Here is an 18731-nt window from a genome sequence, read left to right as displayed (position 1 = left end):
CAGCCCCACCTCCAGGGCTCTCCTTACTCTGGGTCTCCCCCAAACATCCATCCTCCACCTCCCTCCCTGGGATCCCAGCCCCTCTCACCTCATCCCCAGCTCTTGAACCTAACCCTGGGGGCCTCCACACCCCCCCTCCCCTCCCCGGGAGCTGTCCGCCGGCCGCGTGGTGCTGAATCCAGCCGGGCACTACAGCAGGTGTCCCGCAGCCTGCCCACCCTCCAGGCAGGCAGGAGCAGGGTGTGGTGGGGGGGAGTAGGGGGGGTGCGGTGCACTTGGATAAGCAAAAAGGGCCACTGATCTGGAGAGGTGAGCATCCTATGGAGTGGAAAAGAGGAGGTGGCCACCTTGGGGATGGGGTGGGATTAGGGAGGGGCCGGGAAGGGGTGCACATGGTAGGGGTGGGGTGGGGAGAGGCGTAGGTAACCATCTCGACCTGTTGACATAAGTCTGTCCGTCACATCTGTTATACCCATCCAGTGACTGATTCTGCTCCGTCCACATCCCAGGCCCCCTCTGTGTGTGTGTGTGTGTGTGTGTGTGTGTGTGTGTGTGTGTGTGTGTGTGTGTGTGTGTGTGTAAGTCCTGAGTCACTATCTATGTGGAAAAGATTGGGTGGTAGGTGCCGGGGGAGGGATGGGGGGGGATCAGAGGAAGGGGGCTTCCTCTTCCTTCCTAGAGATGACCTTTATGGCGGCTACCCTGTTCCCCATGGCTCCCTGGCTATGTACAGGCAGAGATGGCAGAGATACCAACCTGTGGTGGTAGTGGTAGTATTTGGGAGCTAGGGACTGGGGGGTCCCATGATGGTGGGAGAGAGGAAGAGAAATAAAAGGGGGAGGGGGTGAGGAAAGGCTCCTGGAACTGGCTGTGTAGGAGGAAGCCAGAGCCAGAGCCCAGACAGAGAGGACCGCTCCGAGAGAGGCTGCTCTGGACTCTTTCCTCCCATAGCACCATGGGGAGGGACGCCCCTGAGTAAGGGGGATGGTGCCACACCCTAGCAAGTGCCAGACTGTGTGCCTGTCCTATCTGGAGCGAAGCCCTATGCCCAGATCCTGTTGTCCTTTCTGCCACAGGTGTGTATGTGTGTGTGTGTGTGTGTGTGTGTGTGTGTGTGTGTGTGTGTACAATGGGTGGGGGGGAAAATCACAAGGACAAGGACAAGCCTGGCTGGACATTGAAACTCAACGTCCTACTGCTGTGGAAAGAGCAGAGCTTTGGACCCAAACAGACACATCAAACCCAAACAAACAGAGCTGATCCCTAATGGGAGGCAAGGTGGCATCAGGATGAGGGTTCCGAGCTGCCAGACAAGAGGCTGGGGAGACAGACACACGCTGTCTTCCAGCTCTGCCGGCTGCTCTCACACGCTGGCTGGCTCAGAGTGACTGCTCCCTGGGGTAGGTGAGCGATGAGCCGGGCTCCTAGGGCAGAGGGGTTGGCAGCAGGAGGATGCTAAGGTTAAGAGAAGCTGGTACGGGGATGCCAGCCACACGTTCAACCCACTCGCCAAGGCCTAGGGCTTGCTACACGCACCGTAACAGCACAAGAAACCCGTCACGTGGCCTGCAGTGAGCCACTTGCTCCTCAGCAGCTGTACGGCTGCCCGACCGTCAGACACAGACAGTCTTACCTGCAGGCCTGTATGCAAGAACACAGTCATGCATATGGCTGCACAGGCAGAGGTAGTCATAATACGTAATGGTACGCAGGGACAACACCGGAAGTCCATGGGATGCCCTCACAGAGCCACGCATATAAAACGTGGCTCAAGACGTGGCCACACACCCACAGTAGCACAAACCTTTGGGTATGGCCAGACAGGCCTTCCCATACATGTGATCATAGCTGCAGAGATCCATGCCTGTTCTTCTTCTGATTGGTTGTGGGCCTGGGCGCTGTCCCTCAGCTCTTCAGCTCAAGGCCAGCGCTCTACCCCTTGAGCCACAGCGCCACTTCAAGCTTTTTCTGCTTATGTGGTGCTGGGGAATTGAACCCAGGGCCTCGTGCATGCAAGGCAAGCACTCTACCACGGAGCCGCCTTCCCAGCCCGTGATCCATGGCTTTCTACACCGGCACACAGTAAAACCGAGTGTAGCATGGACACACAACCACACGCAGCTACACAGGCACCCTATCACGGGTGGGTAGCTGTATATGAAGATGCTTTCTGCGTCTGCACCAAGCCAGCCTCACACATCCCCACAAGGCCATGAGATACCATTAAGTCACACACACCACACCGTGCACGAAGCCACACCGCCATTCACATAGAGCCACAATCACGTCCTGATGCTTGACCATCGGCGCCGTCCTTGGTGCTGCGCATGCGCACACCCAGGCCCAGCAGGTGTATCTTTTCCTGCTGGGGAGCTCCCAGTGTGAGCTAGGCACACTGGAGGCCTAGACACAAAGGCACCCCTTGGAAGTAGACAATGGCCGGCTGCCGAGTGTCCCCTCCTGAGTCCTGGTGAGCGCTCCTTGCTGTGTTCTCCAGTAGCTTGGGGTGTCCTGAGGTGGTGGTGGGGGGCTGTCCAATGGGGGTCACAGCACAGGACACGAACGGTCTTCCATATTCTTCTCCCTCACTTGTGCTGGGGATGGGCAGTGTGTGTGTGTGGTGGTGGTGGTGGTGGGTCCTGCCCATTTCCAGCTGATATGCACAGGGTTCCCCCGCTCTACACCCCACCCAAGGGAGAAAGAAACAAAGGCACAGTTGGAACTCCAAGGTGAAACAAGGAAATCATTTGCTTTATTCTGGGTTGTGGAAGCTCCGATATGAGTCTGAAAAAAACAAAAAGACACTATGGGTGGCAGCCTGCAGCCGGGCTGGCTGAGGATTAACAGTCTCCTTTGGCCATGGGAGACAAAAGGGCAGTGAAGAGCTTTGACCAGAGGCCTGGGGTGGGCAAAGTCAGGTCCCCTGGGGTGCCCTCCGCCAGGATCTGGAGTGGGGAAGGGGGAAGAGGGCTGAAGCACCTGCACCGTGGGAAGGTGTGGGCCAGGCTGTATTATTCCTCACCCTTCTCAGAGGTGCTGGGCTGGCGAGTGGCCCCCAGAGGCTTGGCCTCGGGGCTCGGCCGCGGTTCCCCGAAGAAGGGCCCCTCACCCTCCAGGTCCAGCTCTTCGAAGGATGAGCCGCTGGCCCCTGATTCGCTGTAACTGTGTTCACTCCGGTTATCGCCGTCCTCCCAGCCTCGGCTGCTGCTCACCCCGGGTGACAGGGTTGTGGCGGAGGTCTCCCGGCTGCCAGGGCTGGCCTCCAGGCTTAGAGAACTTGAATCACTCATCATGTCGGCTTCTGTGGCCAGGACAAGGGAGCAGGGGTTAGCATGACCACCACCATGACCTCCACCCCCCAACACACACACCTCCTCCCCTGGTTGGGGGCAGGGGGGGTGGGGCCAGGGGCTCATAAATAATACAGCCATCCTGGGGCTCAGGAGACCCATGCTGCCTGCTCTCTGCCCTCTGTCCTGACCGGGCTAAGAGAGGGGGCGGGGGGGGGGTAGAGGGGGAGAGGGCGCAGCTGGTATGCGCTCCTCTCCCTCCCCTGAATTAGCCGCAGCTCCCTGCGCTCCCACAAAGCTGGCCCCCACCCCCACATCCATTAAGGGCCACCAAGCCTTAGGGTGAAGAGCTAGGGGTGGAACAAAGAAATACAAGTGATGCTTCAGCGTCCCCCCCCCCCCCCACACACACAATCTTTCACTTCAGGCTCGGAGAAAGGTTGGTCCAAATGACAGAACATTGCCCATGAGGCATGAGGAATGAAGAATGGACCAGGAAGCCCACTCTCAAGGGTCACCCCCCCACCCCCTGCTCTTCCTCCTCCCCCCTCCCCTCAGAAAGGCCTCCCTAGGGAACAGCCGTATCCAGGAAGCCAGCTGACCCCAGCCCCTGGCCACTTTTTGTTGTTGGTGGTGGTGGTCGTGGGGCTTGAACTCTGGGCCTGGGCGCTGTCCCATAGCATTTCAGCTCAAGGCAAGTGCTCTACCACTTGAGCTGCAGCACTACTTCTGGTTTTCTGGTGGTTTACTGGAGATGAAGAGTTTCACAGCTTTTCCTGCCCGGGCTGGCTTTGAGCTGCGATCCTCAGATCTCAGCCTCCTGAGTAGCTAGGATGACAGGCGGGAGCCGCTGGCGCCCAGCGACCACTGGTGTTTTCTATGCCACACCCCATGAGGACATCATCTCCTGATGACTGAGGGGCGGGGAAGCTGACACAGTATTGAGCTGGCTGATGGCCCAGGACACGCCTAACCTGCCATGCCCAGGCCCAGGCCACCCTCCAAGCAAGGGACCCTGCATCTATGTCCAGTTCCATCTCAGATCAGAGGCAGTGAGCACAGGTGGGAGGTAAAATGGAGAAGGCAAAGGTCTCTGGCCCTGACATGTCACCTTTCTAGTTTAAGGTGAAGGGAAACAGCTGTTGAACATCATGGCAGGTGAGGGGTGGGCTTTCCCCGGCTCTGTCTCCATGGTGATAGAACTCTGAGCCAGGGGCAGCTGGGAGCTGCTTGGCCTTTGGGCGAGCCTGGAGCTGTCCCTGAGCCTCAGCTGGTGCCTGGGGTGATGAGTGTAGAAGGATTTGGGGTCTTCTCCCTCAATCTACTATGCCCCCCCAGAAGATGCCCACTGAGAGCCAGGTGCCGGCGGCTCACGCCTGTCATCCTAGCTACTCGGGAAGCTGAGAGCTGAGGATCACAGTTCAAAGCCAGCTTGGGCAGGAAAGTCTGTGAGACTCTTATGTCCAATGAACCACCAGAAAACCAGAAGTGGCGCTGTGGCTCAAGTGGTAGGGTGCTCGTCTTGAGCTGAAGAGCTGAGGGGCAGCGCCCATGCCCAGAGTTCAATCCCCATGACCAACAAAAAAACCAAAAAAGATGCCCACTGAGGTCTTTACTGGCAGAGGTGGAGTGAGCCCCGGGGAAGGCCAGACTGCTGGTCTGGGGGGTCCTCCTCTTGCTTTGGGTCCCTGGGAGGGCTCCCCCGGGCTTTGTAGCTGTTTCTTGCTGACAGGGGAAGAGAGCTCTAGTTCCTTACTCTTTTTTTCCCCTAGCCCTGGGGCTTGATCTCAGGGCCTGGCTACTGTCTCTGAGCTGCTTCTTTTTTGGGGGATGTCGGTCGTGGGGCTTGAACTCTGGGCCTGGGCGCTGTCCCTCAGCTCCAGGTGAGTGCTCCACCACTTGAGCGGCAGCACCAGTTTTCTGGTGGTTCATTGGAGATAAAGAGTCTCACAGACTTCCTTGCCTGGGCTGGCTTTGAAGAGCGATTCTCAGATCTCAGCCTCTTGAGTAGCTAGGATGACAGGTCTAAGCCACCAGCACCTGGCTTCTGAGCTTCTTTGGCTCAAGGCTAGTGCTCTATCGCTTTAGCCACAGCACCACTTCTGGCTTTTTTTCTGCGTATGTGGTACTGAAGAATCGAACCCAGGGCTTCATGCATGCTAGGTAAACTCTCTACCACTGAGCCACCTGCCCAGCCCCTGTCCCTTACTCTTAAAAGCGGTGACCAGTGTCTCCGGAGGCTGCAGAGCAGATAGATACACACTGCGGTTTGGTTTTCCATTCACTGGCTCTCTCCAGACCGGACGGAAGCTAACCTGTTTTCTAACAGCCTGACTCCTCTTTTCTCCCTGATAGGCGAGGACTGCTCAGAAGACTGAGTCCAGGGGTGCAGCCCAGACCTCAGTGTGCCCCTGAAAATGACGTCCCTAACCATCCTCCCCAAGATCTGCACGGGAAGAGGGTCTCCCGGGGTCCCTGGGGAGAAGAGGTGGGGCAAAAACCAGCGCGGCACCTGAATCCCCAGGGCTGCCGCCACGGGGCAGGGGATGTGAAGGAAGCTTACCACAATCACCTCCCTCCTCCTCCTCCTCCTCCTCCTCCTGCCCACAGCCAATGCAGGATCAAATATGCATCGCTTCTCCGGAGCTAAATAATACATCAATGTAATAACAGGCAGAAGGCAGCTAATCATCCCCTTTCACCTCTCAGCCCAAGCCGGGGCGCCGGCAGGGAGGCAGGCGGGGACAAGCCATGGCTTGGGGTGGCCGGGCACCCGCTAGGGCCCTGCTGTGTAAGTTGGCACCGCACCTGGCAGCTGGGTGCAGAGTCCGCCCTGGGGCGTCGGGGCCAAGTCCTGTCGGAGGTGGGCAGACCCCCTGTGCTCCCACATTGGGGAGCAGGCGGGGGGGGGAGGACAGGCCGGGGAGCGGAGGGAGGGTTGGGAGAGCTGCGGCTGCAGCCAGCTGCAGCGGGTGCCAAGGAGTCTTTTTTACCACCATTGGCAGGCAGTGTTTGAGAGCCAAGGGAGCCGGGTGGGAAGGGTTGGGCCACTGAGGGCGGAAGTGGGAGGTCACAGGAAGGTCAAGGTGCTCCTCCTTCCTGCGGGGGGGGGGGGGAGACCGCTTGGGTTTGCTGACCTTGTGCCATGTCCCATGCCCCACAGTAGGGGCATGAAGAGTTCCTGCTGGGCACCACAAGGCAGAAGGGAGCAGTACCCCATGGAGGTAATTAAGTGGCAGATGAAGTTAACTGTGTTGGACACGAGCCCCTAGGGAATGATGACTGCCTCCCAGTAGCCTGCTCCCCATCAGCCCCCGCCAAATACTCGGCTCTCAAGGGTGACCTTGGCTATTCAAGGCTGGAGTGGGCAGTGTGCGCAAGAAGGGAAGGGGGCTGGGAGCCCGTGGCGGCTCGCGCTTGTCATCCGAGCTACTCAGGAGGCTGAGCTCTGAGGATCAAGGTTCAAAACCAACCCCAGGCAGTGATGTCCGTAAGACCCTTATCTCCAATGAACCACCAGAAAACGGGAAGTGGCGCTGTGGCTCAAGTGGTAGAGTGCTCGCCCTGGGCTGAAGAGCGCAGGGACAGCGCCCAGGCCAAGTTCAAACCCCACGACTGACAAAAAAAAAAAAAAAAAACCAAACGCAAAAAAAATCCCCCCAAAACTAAAAAAAACCCACAAAATAAAACAAAAAACAGAAGAAGCAGGGAAGAGGACTAGCAGCTGGTGGCTCACGCCTATAATCCTAGCTACTCAGGAGGCTGAGATCTGAGGATGGAGGTTCAAAAGCCAGCCCAGGCAAGAATGTTCGTAAGACTCTTCTTTTGTTGTTCTTTTGCTTTTTGGTCAGTTGTGAGGCCTGAACTCTGGGTCTGAGTGCTGTCCCAGAGCTTTTTAGCTCAAGGCCAGCTCTCTACCACTTGAGCCACAGAACCACTTCCAATTTTCTTGTGCTTTATTAGAGATAAGAGTCACACAAGGGGGCTGGGAAGGTGGCTCAGTGGTAGAGTGCTTGCCTTGCATGCCTGGGGCCCTGGGTTCGATTCCTCAGCACCACATAAGCAAAAAGAAAAAAAAAGCCGGAAGTGGTGCTGTGGCTCAAGTGGTAGAGCGCTAGCCTTGAGCTGAAGAGCTGAGGGACAGTGCCCAGGCCCAGAGTTCAGGCCCCATGACCGGACCCCCCCCCAAAAGAGTCACACAAGGGGGGAGGGGGGAGGCTGGGAAGGGATGTGAAGGGTAAACCAAAGGAGGAGGGTGCAATGCTTGGTAAGAAATGTACGCATTATCCTGCCCATGTAATTGTAACCCCTCTGTACAGTATGTTCACAAATAAAATACAATTAAATTAAAAAAAAAAAAAGAGTCACACAAACTTTTCTGCCTGGGCTGGCTTTGAATAGCAATCCTCAGATCTCAGCCTCCTGAGTAGCTAGGATGACAGGCGTGAGCCACCGGTGCCCAGTGTCTGTGAGACTCTTAACTCCAGTGAACCACCAGAAAACCGGAAGTGGCGCTGTGGCTCAAGTGGTAGAGTGCTCGCCTTGAGCTGAAGAGCTCAGGGACAGCTCCCAGGCCCAGAGTTCAAGCCCCATGACTGGGGCGGGGGCGGGGGGGGGTGAAAGAAGGGAAGAGGGATTGTCCCTCTCCTTACAGCCCTGTGGTAGAAGTTGTGGAGTTCAGCGTCACACAAGGCTCTACCAAGACAGTCTACGATTGGGTCCTTTGGGATAGCCTGGGATCAGAAGAAGTCGTAGCAGGGGTGGGGGTGGCCTTGGAGTTGAGCAAGCAGCTTGCTGGCCTGGCCCTGGGTCATTATGGCTGCTAGCAGGTGCATGACCTTGCTCTGGTTTGGGGGAGGGAGGAATTCTGGGAGGGCCCATGAGCACCCAGGCTGACACCATAAGGGGCTGGCCCAGACAGAGGAGCCCCTTCAATGTCCTGGTTGCCAGGAGAGGGGCTCCAGGCCGGACCCCATCCTCGGCCCCCCTTCTTTCTGTACCTGTGCCGTCTGTCTGGGGATCACAGCTCTCCACAAGTCCTCTGCATTTCCGCTCTGTCTCCTTCACTTCAGGCACATAGAAATCTCCCTGCCGTGCCAATGGGCACACGAAATGGATCTGGTCTTGCTGGTAAATCTCCAGCCGAGGATGGGCACACAGCTTCCGCTCCTAAGGCAGAGTGGCAAGGGGATGGAAATAAGCCTAAATTAGGGCTCCTCGCCAACTTGTTCCCGCAGCCTCGGGAGACGGTTCGCCGCTCACTCCTTTCAGTGGGGTTGGCTGTGTTCCCCACCTTGTAACTCTCTCAACGTTCAAACCCCTATGGAGAGAGAGATGAAAAGTACCTCAGAGTAGGATCCCCCCCCCCAAATGTCAAGTTGAGGTGATCCTAAGACTCTGGAGTTGATTCTCAGACATGGATGTCTGAGACCAAAAGACTGGTTTCAGAACCATGACACCCCAACTATCCAGAGCTGACAGGATGGCCGGGTTGTCAGACTTCCCATCCCACAACTCTCTGGCTCGGATATCCTCTTTTTCCTGGACAATGCTGACCTATACAGTGGTATTAGGTGAAGCCAGTGCCCCTGACCCTAGGGTCCCTAGTCCCTGCCCACAGTCCCCACTTCCACTCTTTTTATTTTGTTGGTTGTGGGGCTTGAACTCTGGGCTTGGGCGCTGTCCCTGCACTCTTCAGCTCAAGGTGAGTGCTCTACCACTTGAGCCACAGCACCACATCTGGTTTTCTGAGTGGTTTACTGGAGATCAGAATCTCACGGCCTTTCCTGCCCCGGGCTGGCTTTGAACCGTGATCCTCAGATCTCAGCCTCCTGAATAGCTAGGATGACAGGCGTGAGACACCGGCGTCCTGCCCCACTTCTACTCTTTTTCCCCTTGCTCCATTTAGGTCTGTCTTTGAGACTCTCCAATGCGCCTTCCTGAAGAGGAGGAGGAGGCAGAGCCTGAGCGGAATGAGCAGGCAAGACATGCAGGTCTAGCACTGGCTATGACCCAGAGGGCTAAAGTATCAGCTTCTAAGGCCTTAAGCTGTGTGAGGCATACCATGCATGCCCCCCCCACACACACACACGTCTTCTCTCTCTCTGAGTATGTGACACATTCCAGAGCTGCCCTGAGGAGGGCAGCCTCCCCCTCCCCCTTTCCTGTGATAGAGCACAATTACCCACCAAGACAACTGCGAGGCCCCTGCCCTGTCACCGCTCACCCGCCAACCTTCACAACGTGGCTATTTATAGCACCCACTGGCTCTCACCACGAACTCTGCAATGAGCCTTTCCACTTAACAGTAATGAGAGACTTATCGCCTGGCGGGAAGAAGCCACTCCAGGACTCCACTTGTCTGCTTGCCTGACCGATCCAGCACGGTTGACAACAAATGGGGGGGGGGGGGAGGGAGGGATGTAAAATAAACCCACGGTGGCAAGGGGAGGGGAGGATGGAGGAGGAAGGCTGCCGGAAAGACAAGATCCAGCCAGACCCTCGTGCCCGCGGGAGGAAGGGAGCATCCAGGGGGGCCACCCTGGGGGTGAGTGGCCTGGGCCCCCTCAGCTGTGAGCTCAGCCACAAACTCCACAGGTGACCCAGGCAAAGCCTTTGATCCTGAGCTTCCTTCCCAATGGTGAGGGCAACACCTTAGCTTGCTAGGTCAGTGAAATGAAGCCATTAGATTGAGTCTATTAATTTTTTTGTTGGTTTTTTTTTTAGGGGGGTTTTGTCGGTCATGAGGCTTGAACTCTGGGCCTGGGCGCCGTCCCTCAGCTCTTCAGCTCAAGGTGAGCGCTCTACCACTTGAGCTACAGCGCCACTTCCGGTTTTCTGGTGCGTTCATTTGGAGATCAGCATCTCACAGACTTTCCTGCCTGGGACTGGCTTTGAACCACGATCCTCAGATCTCAGCCTCCTGAGTAGCTAGGATGACAGGCGTGAGCCACTGGTGCCTGGCTCAAAATAGACTTTAAGACCAAATCTTTTTGTGTGTGTGGGTGAAGGGGCTTGGACTCTGGGCCTGGGCGCTGTCCCTCAGCTCTTCAGCTCAAGGCGAGCGCTCTACCGCTTGGGCCACAGCACCACTTCTGAGTCTAATCTTCTGTGTCAATCTGGTTGCTGTCTGGGTCATCAAAGATGGTAGGGAGCGGGGGAGAGAAGTAAAGAAAGCTGGGAGGGCAGAGGGGATGTTCCGAGAAATTAAATCCTATGTCTACCTGGAGATTCCAGGAATGACGAGAACTCTAAGCCCTCCAACAGCCCCTCGCCGACAACTCTGGTCATCTCCCTAACTCTTCTTCTGGAGGAAATGCTGGCAGGAACAGGAGGGGGGGGAGTGAACAGTGATCTTTCCACCCTGGGCATCAGGGTGGGCAGTATCAAGGAGCCACCCTGTGCCACCTGCTCTGCCAGCCCCCTCGCTGGCAGGCGGGAGGCAGCTCCGTGGCTTCTCAGTGCATCTGCCTCCTCCAGAGAGCCCGGCTCTGAAGTTGCCTGGCTGTGGACAGCCCCGTTGCTATGGAAACTGCATCCTCCATCCTTGCTACTGCCTTCATCTCAAAGCCATGGGGGGGGGGGGAGAACAGAGACATGGGGGGAAGAGACAGAGAGGATGGAGAGAAAAAGCTGTGGCCTGGCGACACACAACTCTTCCTTTTCTGCTCATCTCGCTTGTCTCCTAGCCTCCTACACAGACAACTCCACAGCTGCCCAGGCCTGCCTCGCTCCGAGCCAGCTTGAACCCACCCCCTGCCACCTGGAGGCTTCTGGTCCTCCCTACTGGGGAGGGGAGGGGGGAGGGCTGGGGAGGGGGGGGGAATTTGGAGCTAATTAAAATCTCATTGACTGCTCAACCCCACAGCATTAAAAACACATGCCAGATCCTGTCAAAATTCGGGCTTGGGGTGGGGGCAAATGGAGAGGGAAGGAAGGAAGGAAGGAAGGAAGGAAGGAAGGAAGGAAGGAAGGAAGGAAGGAAGGAAGGAAGGAAGGAAGGAAAGGGGTGAGTTTCCCATCTCAGCCTGTAGGCTGTGAAAGGGCTTAGTCACTAGACTAAAGTGGTCCTTTCTGGGTGAGCCCTGGCACCCCCATCCCACCCCTTACCCCCCCCACCCTCCTCCAGCCCTGTGCTCTGTCCACTGAGCAAGAATGAGTCTCATGTCCACTGAGCAAGAATGAATCTCATGGGGAGCCGAGGATGGAAAGTGAAGCAGCAAGACTGGCCATATGCTTTGTCCCCGAGAGATGGGGCAGTGAAGGACAAGCCCTTTCTCTTCGGGCCAGGTGTGGCCTCTGGGGGTTGGGGGGGGATGGGGGATGGGACAGGACAGCCATGGGATGGCTCTTGGGTCCTCACGACACAGCAGGAGCCCCAGCCTGTGTAACATGTCGATGAGCCAGTGAATATTGGAAAAGCATTGGAGGGAGGCTAGGCCAGCTGCCTCTTCGTCAGCTAGCCCCAGGGAGCCCTGGGAGAGGGAGGGCAGACTGTCAGTGGCCAAGGACACCACTCAATGCCATTTGGGGCTGGTACGGCTGGGGAAAGGAGCAGGTATGGGCCTGAAGTCCTCCAAAAAAACCTATAAGTACTGCTAGCACAGAGGATCCTGCCCAGCCATGACACCATTGGCCAACTCACAAGCCTACAAACCAGAGCATGGGCGCACGCACACACACGCACGCACGCACACACACACACACACACACACACACACACACACACACGAGAGACCTCGATCATCAGCACACCCTACACCAACACTGACCCAGGAGAGCCAGGGGATGAGAATGAGCAGCTAACCAGCTCATGAAAGGCCACCTGGAGAACACACCACAGATTCACTCCTCCTCACCTCCAGCTGAGCTTGACTTCCAGGCAGGGCCAAGCATCAACCTAGCTGCTCAGGGCTCCCGCAAAGAGCCGGACTGGCCAGACGCCGGTGGTTCACGCCTGTCATCCTAGTTACTCAGGAGGCTGAGATCTGAGGATTGCGGATCAGAGCCAGCCCCAGGCAGGAAAAAGTCTGTGAGTCCCTCCCTTATTTCCAATGAACCACCAGAAAACCGAAAGTGGCGCTGTGGCTCAAGTGATAGAGCGCTGGCCTTGAGCTGAAGAGCTGAGGGACAGCACCCAGGCCCAGAGTTCAAGCCCTATGACCAGAGAGGAAGAAAAAAAAAAAAGCTGGACTGGTATGTTGGGCAAAGATTTTTTGTTTTGGTTGGTCTGGGGCTTGAACTCTGGGCCTGGATGCTGTCCCTCAGCTCTTCAGCTCAAGGCGAGCGCTCTACCACTTGAGCCACAGCGCCACTTCTGGCCTTTTCTGGTGGTTCATTGGAGATCAGAGTCTCACAGACTTTCCTGCCCGGGGCTGGCTTTGAACTCTGATCCTGAGATCTCAGCCTCCTGAGTAGCTAGGATGACAGGCGTGAGCCACCGGTGCCTGGCTCCTGTCCGTGGCCCTTTCCCTCTGGTCTCACTGGAGCGAGGGGCCTTGGGCCTCCCTGGTCATCCTTTGTGGCCCAGTCCTACACATTCCTTCATGCCAAGCTGAACAGCCAGGCGGCCAGGGAGTCGGTAAGCAGCAGCTGCTGCTGCGTCCTACCCGAGGTGGTGGGATCTCCTCACTGGGGGGAAGTGGTGCATGCTCATTTTTAATTACATAGATGCCGATGAGCGCGCCCGCCTGCACACAGCAGTCCCGGCGAGTGGGGGGGGGGGCTCAGACCTCGGAGGCCCCTTAGGCAGCCGGCCTGCATGGCATGTGCAAAGTGTTTGGGGAGGGGCGGGGGGGACAGTGAGGAGGCCCAGCAGGCAAGCTGTGGCTAGATCACTGCACGTTGTTATTATTCTGCCTGGGAACTTCCGTCAACTTCCCTCTCTCCCTGATTCCCTCTCATCCATGCGCCCCGCCCCTCGCCCCCCAGGCCTCTGGTCAGAACCTAGGTCCTGTCTGTGGGGTGATGGGGGGGGTAAGGAATGTCTTCAGGAAAGCCCAAAGCTCTGGAACTGTGATGCGAAGGAAACAAGACTGTGAGGGAGGGGAGAGAGGTGGAGGACGTGGTATAGAGAGCCAGCCCTTAGTTGAGCTGTGGACACATGGGTAGCTTCCCTGTAAACCTCAGTTTCCCAAACTATGAATGAAAGGGATTGGGGCTGGGAAGTGGTAGAGCGCTTGCCTGGCATGCATGAAGTCCTGGGTTTGATTCCTCAGCACCCACATACACAGAAAAAAAAAAACCGGTGTTGTGCCTCAAGTGGTAGAGTGCTAGCTTTGAGCCAAAGAAACTCAGGGACAGTGCCCAGGCCCTGAGTTCAAGCCCTGGGACTGGAAAAAAAAAAAAAAAGAGGGGGGAGGGAAGAAGATGAGAACAGATCTCCAAAGTAAGGAACTCCCCAAAAATGAGGTAAATGTGTACCTTGGAAAACCCCTAAAAGAATCCATAATGGGACTACCATAAAAACGAAGTCTTGAAAGCCTGGCGCTGGTGGCTCACATCTGAAATCCTAGTCAGGAGGCTGAGATCTGAGGATCACGGTTCCAAGCCAGCCCTGGGCAGGAAAGTCCGAGAGACTCAGATCTCCAATGAACCACTCAGAAAACCTGGCACTGTGTCCCAAGTGGTAGAGCGCTTGCCTTGAGCTGAAGAGCTGAGGGACAGCGCCCAGGCCCAGAGTTCAGGCCCCACGACCAAAAAAAAAAAAAAAAAAAAAAAATTAAGTCTCCAAGGTAAGATAATCCATTTTGTTTCATATCAGGCAGCCAGTTAGAAAACACAATGGACATAAGCAACCAAGGGCTTCTTGGAATCAGATCTAGCTGGGGGCTCATCTGGGAGCCCCCTAAATGGCCAGGGATAGCAGGAAAGCCAGGCAGGCAGGGCCAGGCCCAGGCGGGAGCCAGGGGGAAAAGACTGGAGAAGGGAGAAGGTGTGAGGGAGCGAGGGGGGGGGGTGAGGCGCGGGGCCTGGCACCCCCAGCTTGCTGTGCCTGCCGCCACCGCTGCCTGAAGACTTTTCATTTTCACCTCAGAGCCGGCAGCTTGCCACACAATTTACACCTCTGCTCATCTCCCTGGTGCCACAGAGGCCCTGGCTTCCTGGGCAGCGCATGGAGGGGGGCCCCAGCGGCAGTCAAAGCATTTAGGGTGGGCTGGGGCACCGAGGAGCAGAGAAAGGATGATTTCCCCCTATAAACAGGCATTGGGACATGGCGTGGGGGGGGGGGCCCCACACGCCCTCGTTCCTGAATGAACTAGCCACGCCCTTTCCTCTCCCTGGAGCCCAGATGGCCCCCCACACTACCCCATCCTAGCCATGCTCTGGTCTTCTTGTAGAGTGGGATCATAGGGCTGGGAAGGACAGTTTTGAGTAGCCCGGGGGACAGTCAGCCTGAGCTCTGGGTTGGTCAAGACGCCTTCCGCTGGGCACGGGTGGCTCACGCCTGTCATCCTCGCTACTCAGGAGGCTGAGATCTGAGGATCTCAGTTCAAGGCCAGCCTAGTCAGGACTAAGTCCGAGAGACTCTGATCTCCAATGAACCACCAGAAAACCAGAAGTGGTGCTGTGGCTCAGGGGTAGAGTGCTCGCCTTGAGCTGAAGAGCTGAGGGACAGCGCCCAGGCCCAGAGTTCAAGCTCCATGACCAACCAAAAAAAAAAAAAAGAAAGAAAGAAAGAAAGAAAGAAGATGCCTTCCACATCCAGAGACTACTAGATAATGGCCCTTTTATCATATCTCCTTCCCAAAACCCAGCGGTTCTTGGCAGTATCTGTAAAGTCTTGAGTTCTGTTGTGGTATTGGTTGATTGATTGATTGATTGTCAGTCCTGGGATTTAAATTCAGGGCTGGTTACTGAGCTTCTTTTGCTCAAGGTTAGCACTCTACCACTTGAGAGCCACAGCACCACTTCCCGCTTTTTCCACTTATGGGGGACTGAAGAATGGACTGTTATGGGTTGTTGTTGTTTTTTGTTTGTTTGGTCAGTCCTGGGGCTTGAACTTAGGGCCTGGGCACTGTCCTTAGGCTTCTTCAACTCAAGGCTGGCACTCTACCCCTGGAGCCACAGCGCCACTTCCGGCTTTTTCCTCTGTGTGTGTGGTACCGAGGAATCGAACCCAGGGCCTCATGCATGCAAGGCAAGCGCTCTACCACTGAGCTACCTTCCCAGACCAAGGACCTTGTGTTCTGTTGGGACTCACAAGTTGATGAAGACCTTGCAGACTGATTAACCAGCAGCAGGAAGGCTGCTCGGAGCAGATGAGAGTCTTGAAACCAAGCACCTGGGAGCAGGAGGAGCTGGGAAATGCCAGAGGGGTTAGGACGGGTGAGAGGGGCAGGCAGGATGCAAGGGGAAAAGAGGCAAGCAGGGAAAAGGCCAGCTCCAATTGGTGCTCCAATCACTCCTGTCTCAAGGAAGTCCTTCCCCTTTGGGGGCCTTGGGTTTCCTGTCTGCATCACTAGATGACTGTCTTTTGCTTTTAGGGCTCTGCCAACAAGCAGAGTCATTCTCTCCGCCTCGAATCCCCCCCCCCCCCCCCCCCCCGCGTCCCACACCTGCAGGTTGCTGGAGAAGAACACCAGACACTCTTTTCTGATTAAGTTCCATCTGCCTAAGGAAGGCGGCGGCTCCCTCAGGACTGGCGATGGTGGCCCAACCCCACACAGCGCTACCCAGACAAGCTTCAGCCCCCTGGGTCTTGCGGGGCTGCCAAGCTACAATATCTGAGCTGGGTATTTTGAGAGTGGTGGCTCCCACGCCCGCCCCAGCAAAGGCTGGCTTTGTGCTTTCAGTCCTGGGGGAGGGGAGGAGAAAAGGGGTGAAGCAAGAGAGGCTAAAGATCCCGTTTCCATGACTCGGGCAACAGGGGTGGGGGGAAAGAACTATGGTCCCTGTGGCCCCTCCCCTACTTCAACCCCCTAGAAGAATCTGGGGGAGCCAAGCCCTTGCATTGCATAGTAGGAGGGTAAGGTGGTGGCTTGGGGGTATCTACTCCCAGCTAACTTCTGATTCCCTCTTTCAGAGCTTGGCCAGGGCTGCTGGCTCCCCCCCCCCCAGCTCCCCCGTGCTCAAGAGCCCTGCTCTAAGGTCAGGCTTGGACGCTGTCCCCCATCGTTAGTGGTTCTCATGAACCCCCAGGATCCAGACTAACTTCTTGGGCCCCAACTCTTCTTCCTCCTTGATTCTGGTCTTCCCAGATTCTAAGGCCTCTTCTGGACCTATGAGGGTCTAAGGAATCATGCCCATCCTTCTAGGTGCAGTTCGATGCCATTATTCCTCAAGGGTTGTTTTGCTTTCGCCACCGATTCCATCCCTTCCCACCCTCCCCTTCCTCCACCCTTGGCCTGGTTCAGCTTGGGGCTAGGAGACAGTGAAGGGGTGGCTGGGGGAAGGGATGGCCGCTCAGCCCTAGGTCCTGGGTGGCTGTGAGTGCCCTCTTCTCTGCGGAGGCAGGCCAATTAGCAGCTGGCAGTTTTGGCAGGTCACCTGGCCGCGGAGATCTGGAGAAGGAAGAGTGGCAATCCAACAGCCTAGAGGACACGAAGCGCCAGGAAGTGCCCGGAGCAGCGGCTTCCTGTGCCTGGAGCCTAGGGCTGATCCCGGGCCTAAGGTACCCAGTTTGGATTCAGCTATTTTATCCTTTGGTGACCTCCTCTCTCTAGGTCTCTGACTTCCTGTTTGAGGATGCTGGCTTTAATTAGGACCCTTTAGTGAGGCTCCTCTCCGGTCCTCGTGCTCAGATCAGTGCCACACAATGGAGGACTTAGTAAAGAAGTCTTGAGTAAGGGACTGAGCTGTGGTGCCCAACGTTTCTTCTTTTTTTTCTTTGCTGGTGCTGGGGAGCAGCTCTTGTACATGCTTTATCCCTGAACTCCACCCCAGACTAACCACCCTGAGTAAAGCTTGGAACCTTCCCCTCTGAGCCCAGCAAAGGTGGCAGGCAGGGAGAGGGAGATGATCACACACACGCACGGCGAATTGCCCATCCTCCCAACTCCAATCCGTTACCTGGATTCCTGCTGCCAGGGTGCCCTGCTGGTCTTCACTATTGCTCTGAGTCCTAGCATAGTCTTGGATCTCCCATCCCCCTCCCCCACCGCCCCCCCCCTGGCACCCCAATGACTCTCTCAAAAGTCCATGAAAACAAAACATAGGATTCAGAAGCCTAGGAGACAGCTTCTGACCAGGCTGCTGTGAGTTTCCTCCTTAGTCCAAGGCTCACTGAGCTGACTCACAAACCTCCTGCTGGGGATCCTGCTCTGCCCGCCTTCCCAGATGGCTGCCATGTTGTCACCCGCCACTTGAGAATTCAGTTGCCTCCCCAAAGTGATCTCCAACACACAGCTCTGCAAGGCTTCCTCTCTCCCATCACCCCTCCCTCCCCCCCTCCCTTGCCCCTGCTGCTTTTCAGGTCCTGCTTCTAATTGGAGTGACAGTTCCCCCCAGCACCTGCCTTTTCTGGAAGGTTCCCCTTGACCTGCAAGAGGATGAGCAGGGTCCCTCCTCCCAGCTTCACTCCCACTACGGCTGCCACAGCATTTGCGCCAACTCGGGACAGACATAGGGGTAGTGAGCTGTCTGGCCAGGGCTACATATCAACAAGTACAGAGGTCTGTCCGTTTCGCTGGGCCTCATCAACCTCAGAACAGCCCTTAGACTGCTCCCTCAGAGTGGTCTGAGAAGTATGGACTTGAGATTCCCTTCCCCTTTATGCCCCACCTAGCAGGACAATACCAATCTCACTTTCTCAGAACTGGAACACCAAGGCTCACTTTGATAACACCTCCCACAGACCTTCTCTCTAATTCTATGGAGAAAGGGCCAAGTCTGACCACCAAGGACTACCAGGGCCCACGCCACTTAGCCACGCAATGCTCTGTCTTCCTAAGCTTGGGAGAAGATGCTCAAGAATTTTTATGAAGAGCCAGGTGCTGGTGGCTCACGCCTGTCATCCTAGCTACTCAGGAGGCTGAGATCGGAGGAGCGAGGTTCAAAGCCAGCCCGGGCAGGAAAAGTCCATGGGACTCGTATCTCGAATAAACCACTTAGAAAACCAAAAGTGGCGCTGTGGCTCAAGTGGCAGAGTGCTAGACTTGAGCTGAAGAGCTGAGGCATAGTGTTTAAGTCCAGAGTTCAAACCCCGTGACCAACAAAAGAAAAAAAAAGAAAAAAAGAAAAGAATGGTATGAAGAACCTCCCTCAGAGCATTCCCAGAGATCACAAGATCCAGGAGAATGGGGTTTATGGAGAAGATTCAGGACTTCATTAGGAAGTGAAGCCAGGCAGGGGGAGATTGGGCTAGGCTGGTCGGGCACTCAAGGATCTGCATCAATTGCCATGGACAACTTTGAGCCAAGTTCCACGGCTTTCACACACAACCTACACCAGGGACCCCTTGGTCCCTTCAATCAGTCCTGGGCGCTCCACGTGCTTAAAGCC

General features: G+C 56.3%; 1 protein-coding gene across 4 annotated transcripts in view; it reads right to left on the bottom strand.

Annotated features, from left to right (window-relative positions):
- Nucleotides 1–2730: 2730 nt before the first annotated feature.
- The window catches only part of LOC138815950 (testis-expressed protein 264 homolog), a 33397-nt gene continuing 17396 nt past the window's right edge, over nucleotides 2731–18731 (bottom strand). For 3 of the 4 annotated variants that reach the window (XM_070005358.1, XM_070005359.1, XM_070005357.1), the window contains exons 5-7: nucleotides 8291–8459; nucleotides 3023–3301; nucleotides 2731–2784 (exon numbers count right to left, since the gene is read on the bottom strand). In XM_070005358.1, the coding sequence (XP_069861459.1) occupies nucleotides 2753–2784; nucleotides 3023–3301; nucleotides 8291–8459 (480 nt within the window). In that variant the 3' untranslated portion in view covers nucleotides 2731–2752. Of the gene's footprint in view, nucleotides 3302–8290; nucleotides 8460–18731 lie in introns of all 4 variants that reach the window. The other variant, XM_070005360.1, reaches the window with a different exon arrangement.

The sequence above is a fragment of the Dipodomys merriami genome, unplaced genomic scaffold (genome assembly GCF_024711535.1).
Source record: "Dipodomys merriami isolate MVZ:Mamm:240054 unplaced genomic scaffold, mDipMer1.0.p SCAF_68, whole genome shotgun sequence".
Lineage (NCBI taxonomy): Eukaryota > Metazoa > Chordata > Mammalia > Rodentia > Heteromyidae > Dipodomys > Dipodomys merriami.
This window is presented reverse-complemented; position numbering and strand designations above follow the sequence as displayed.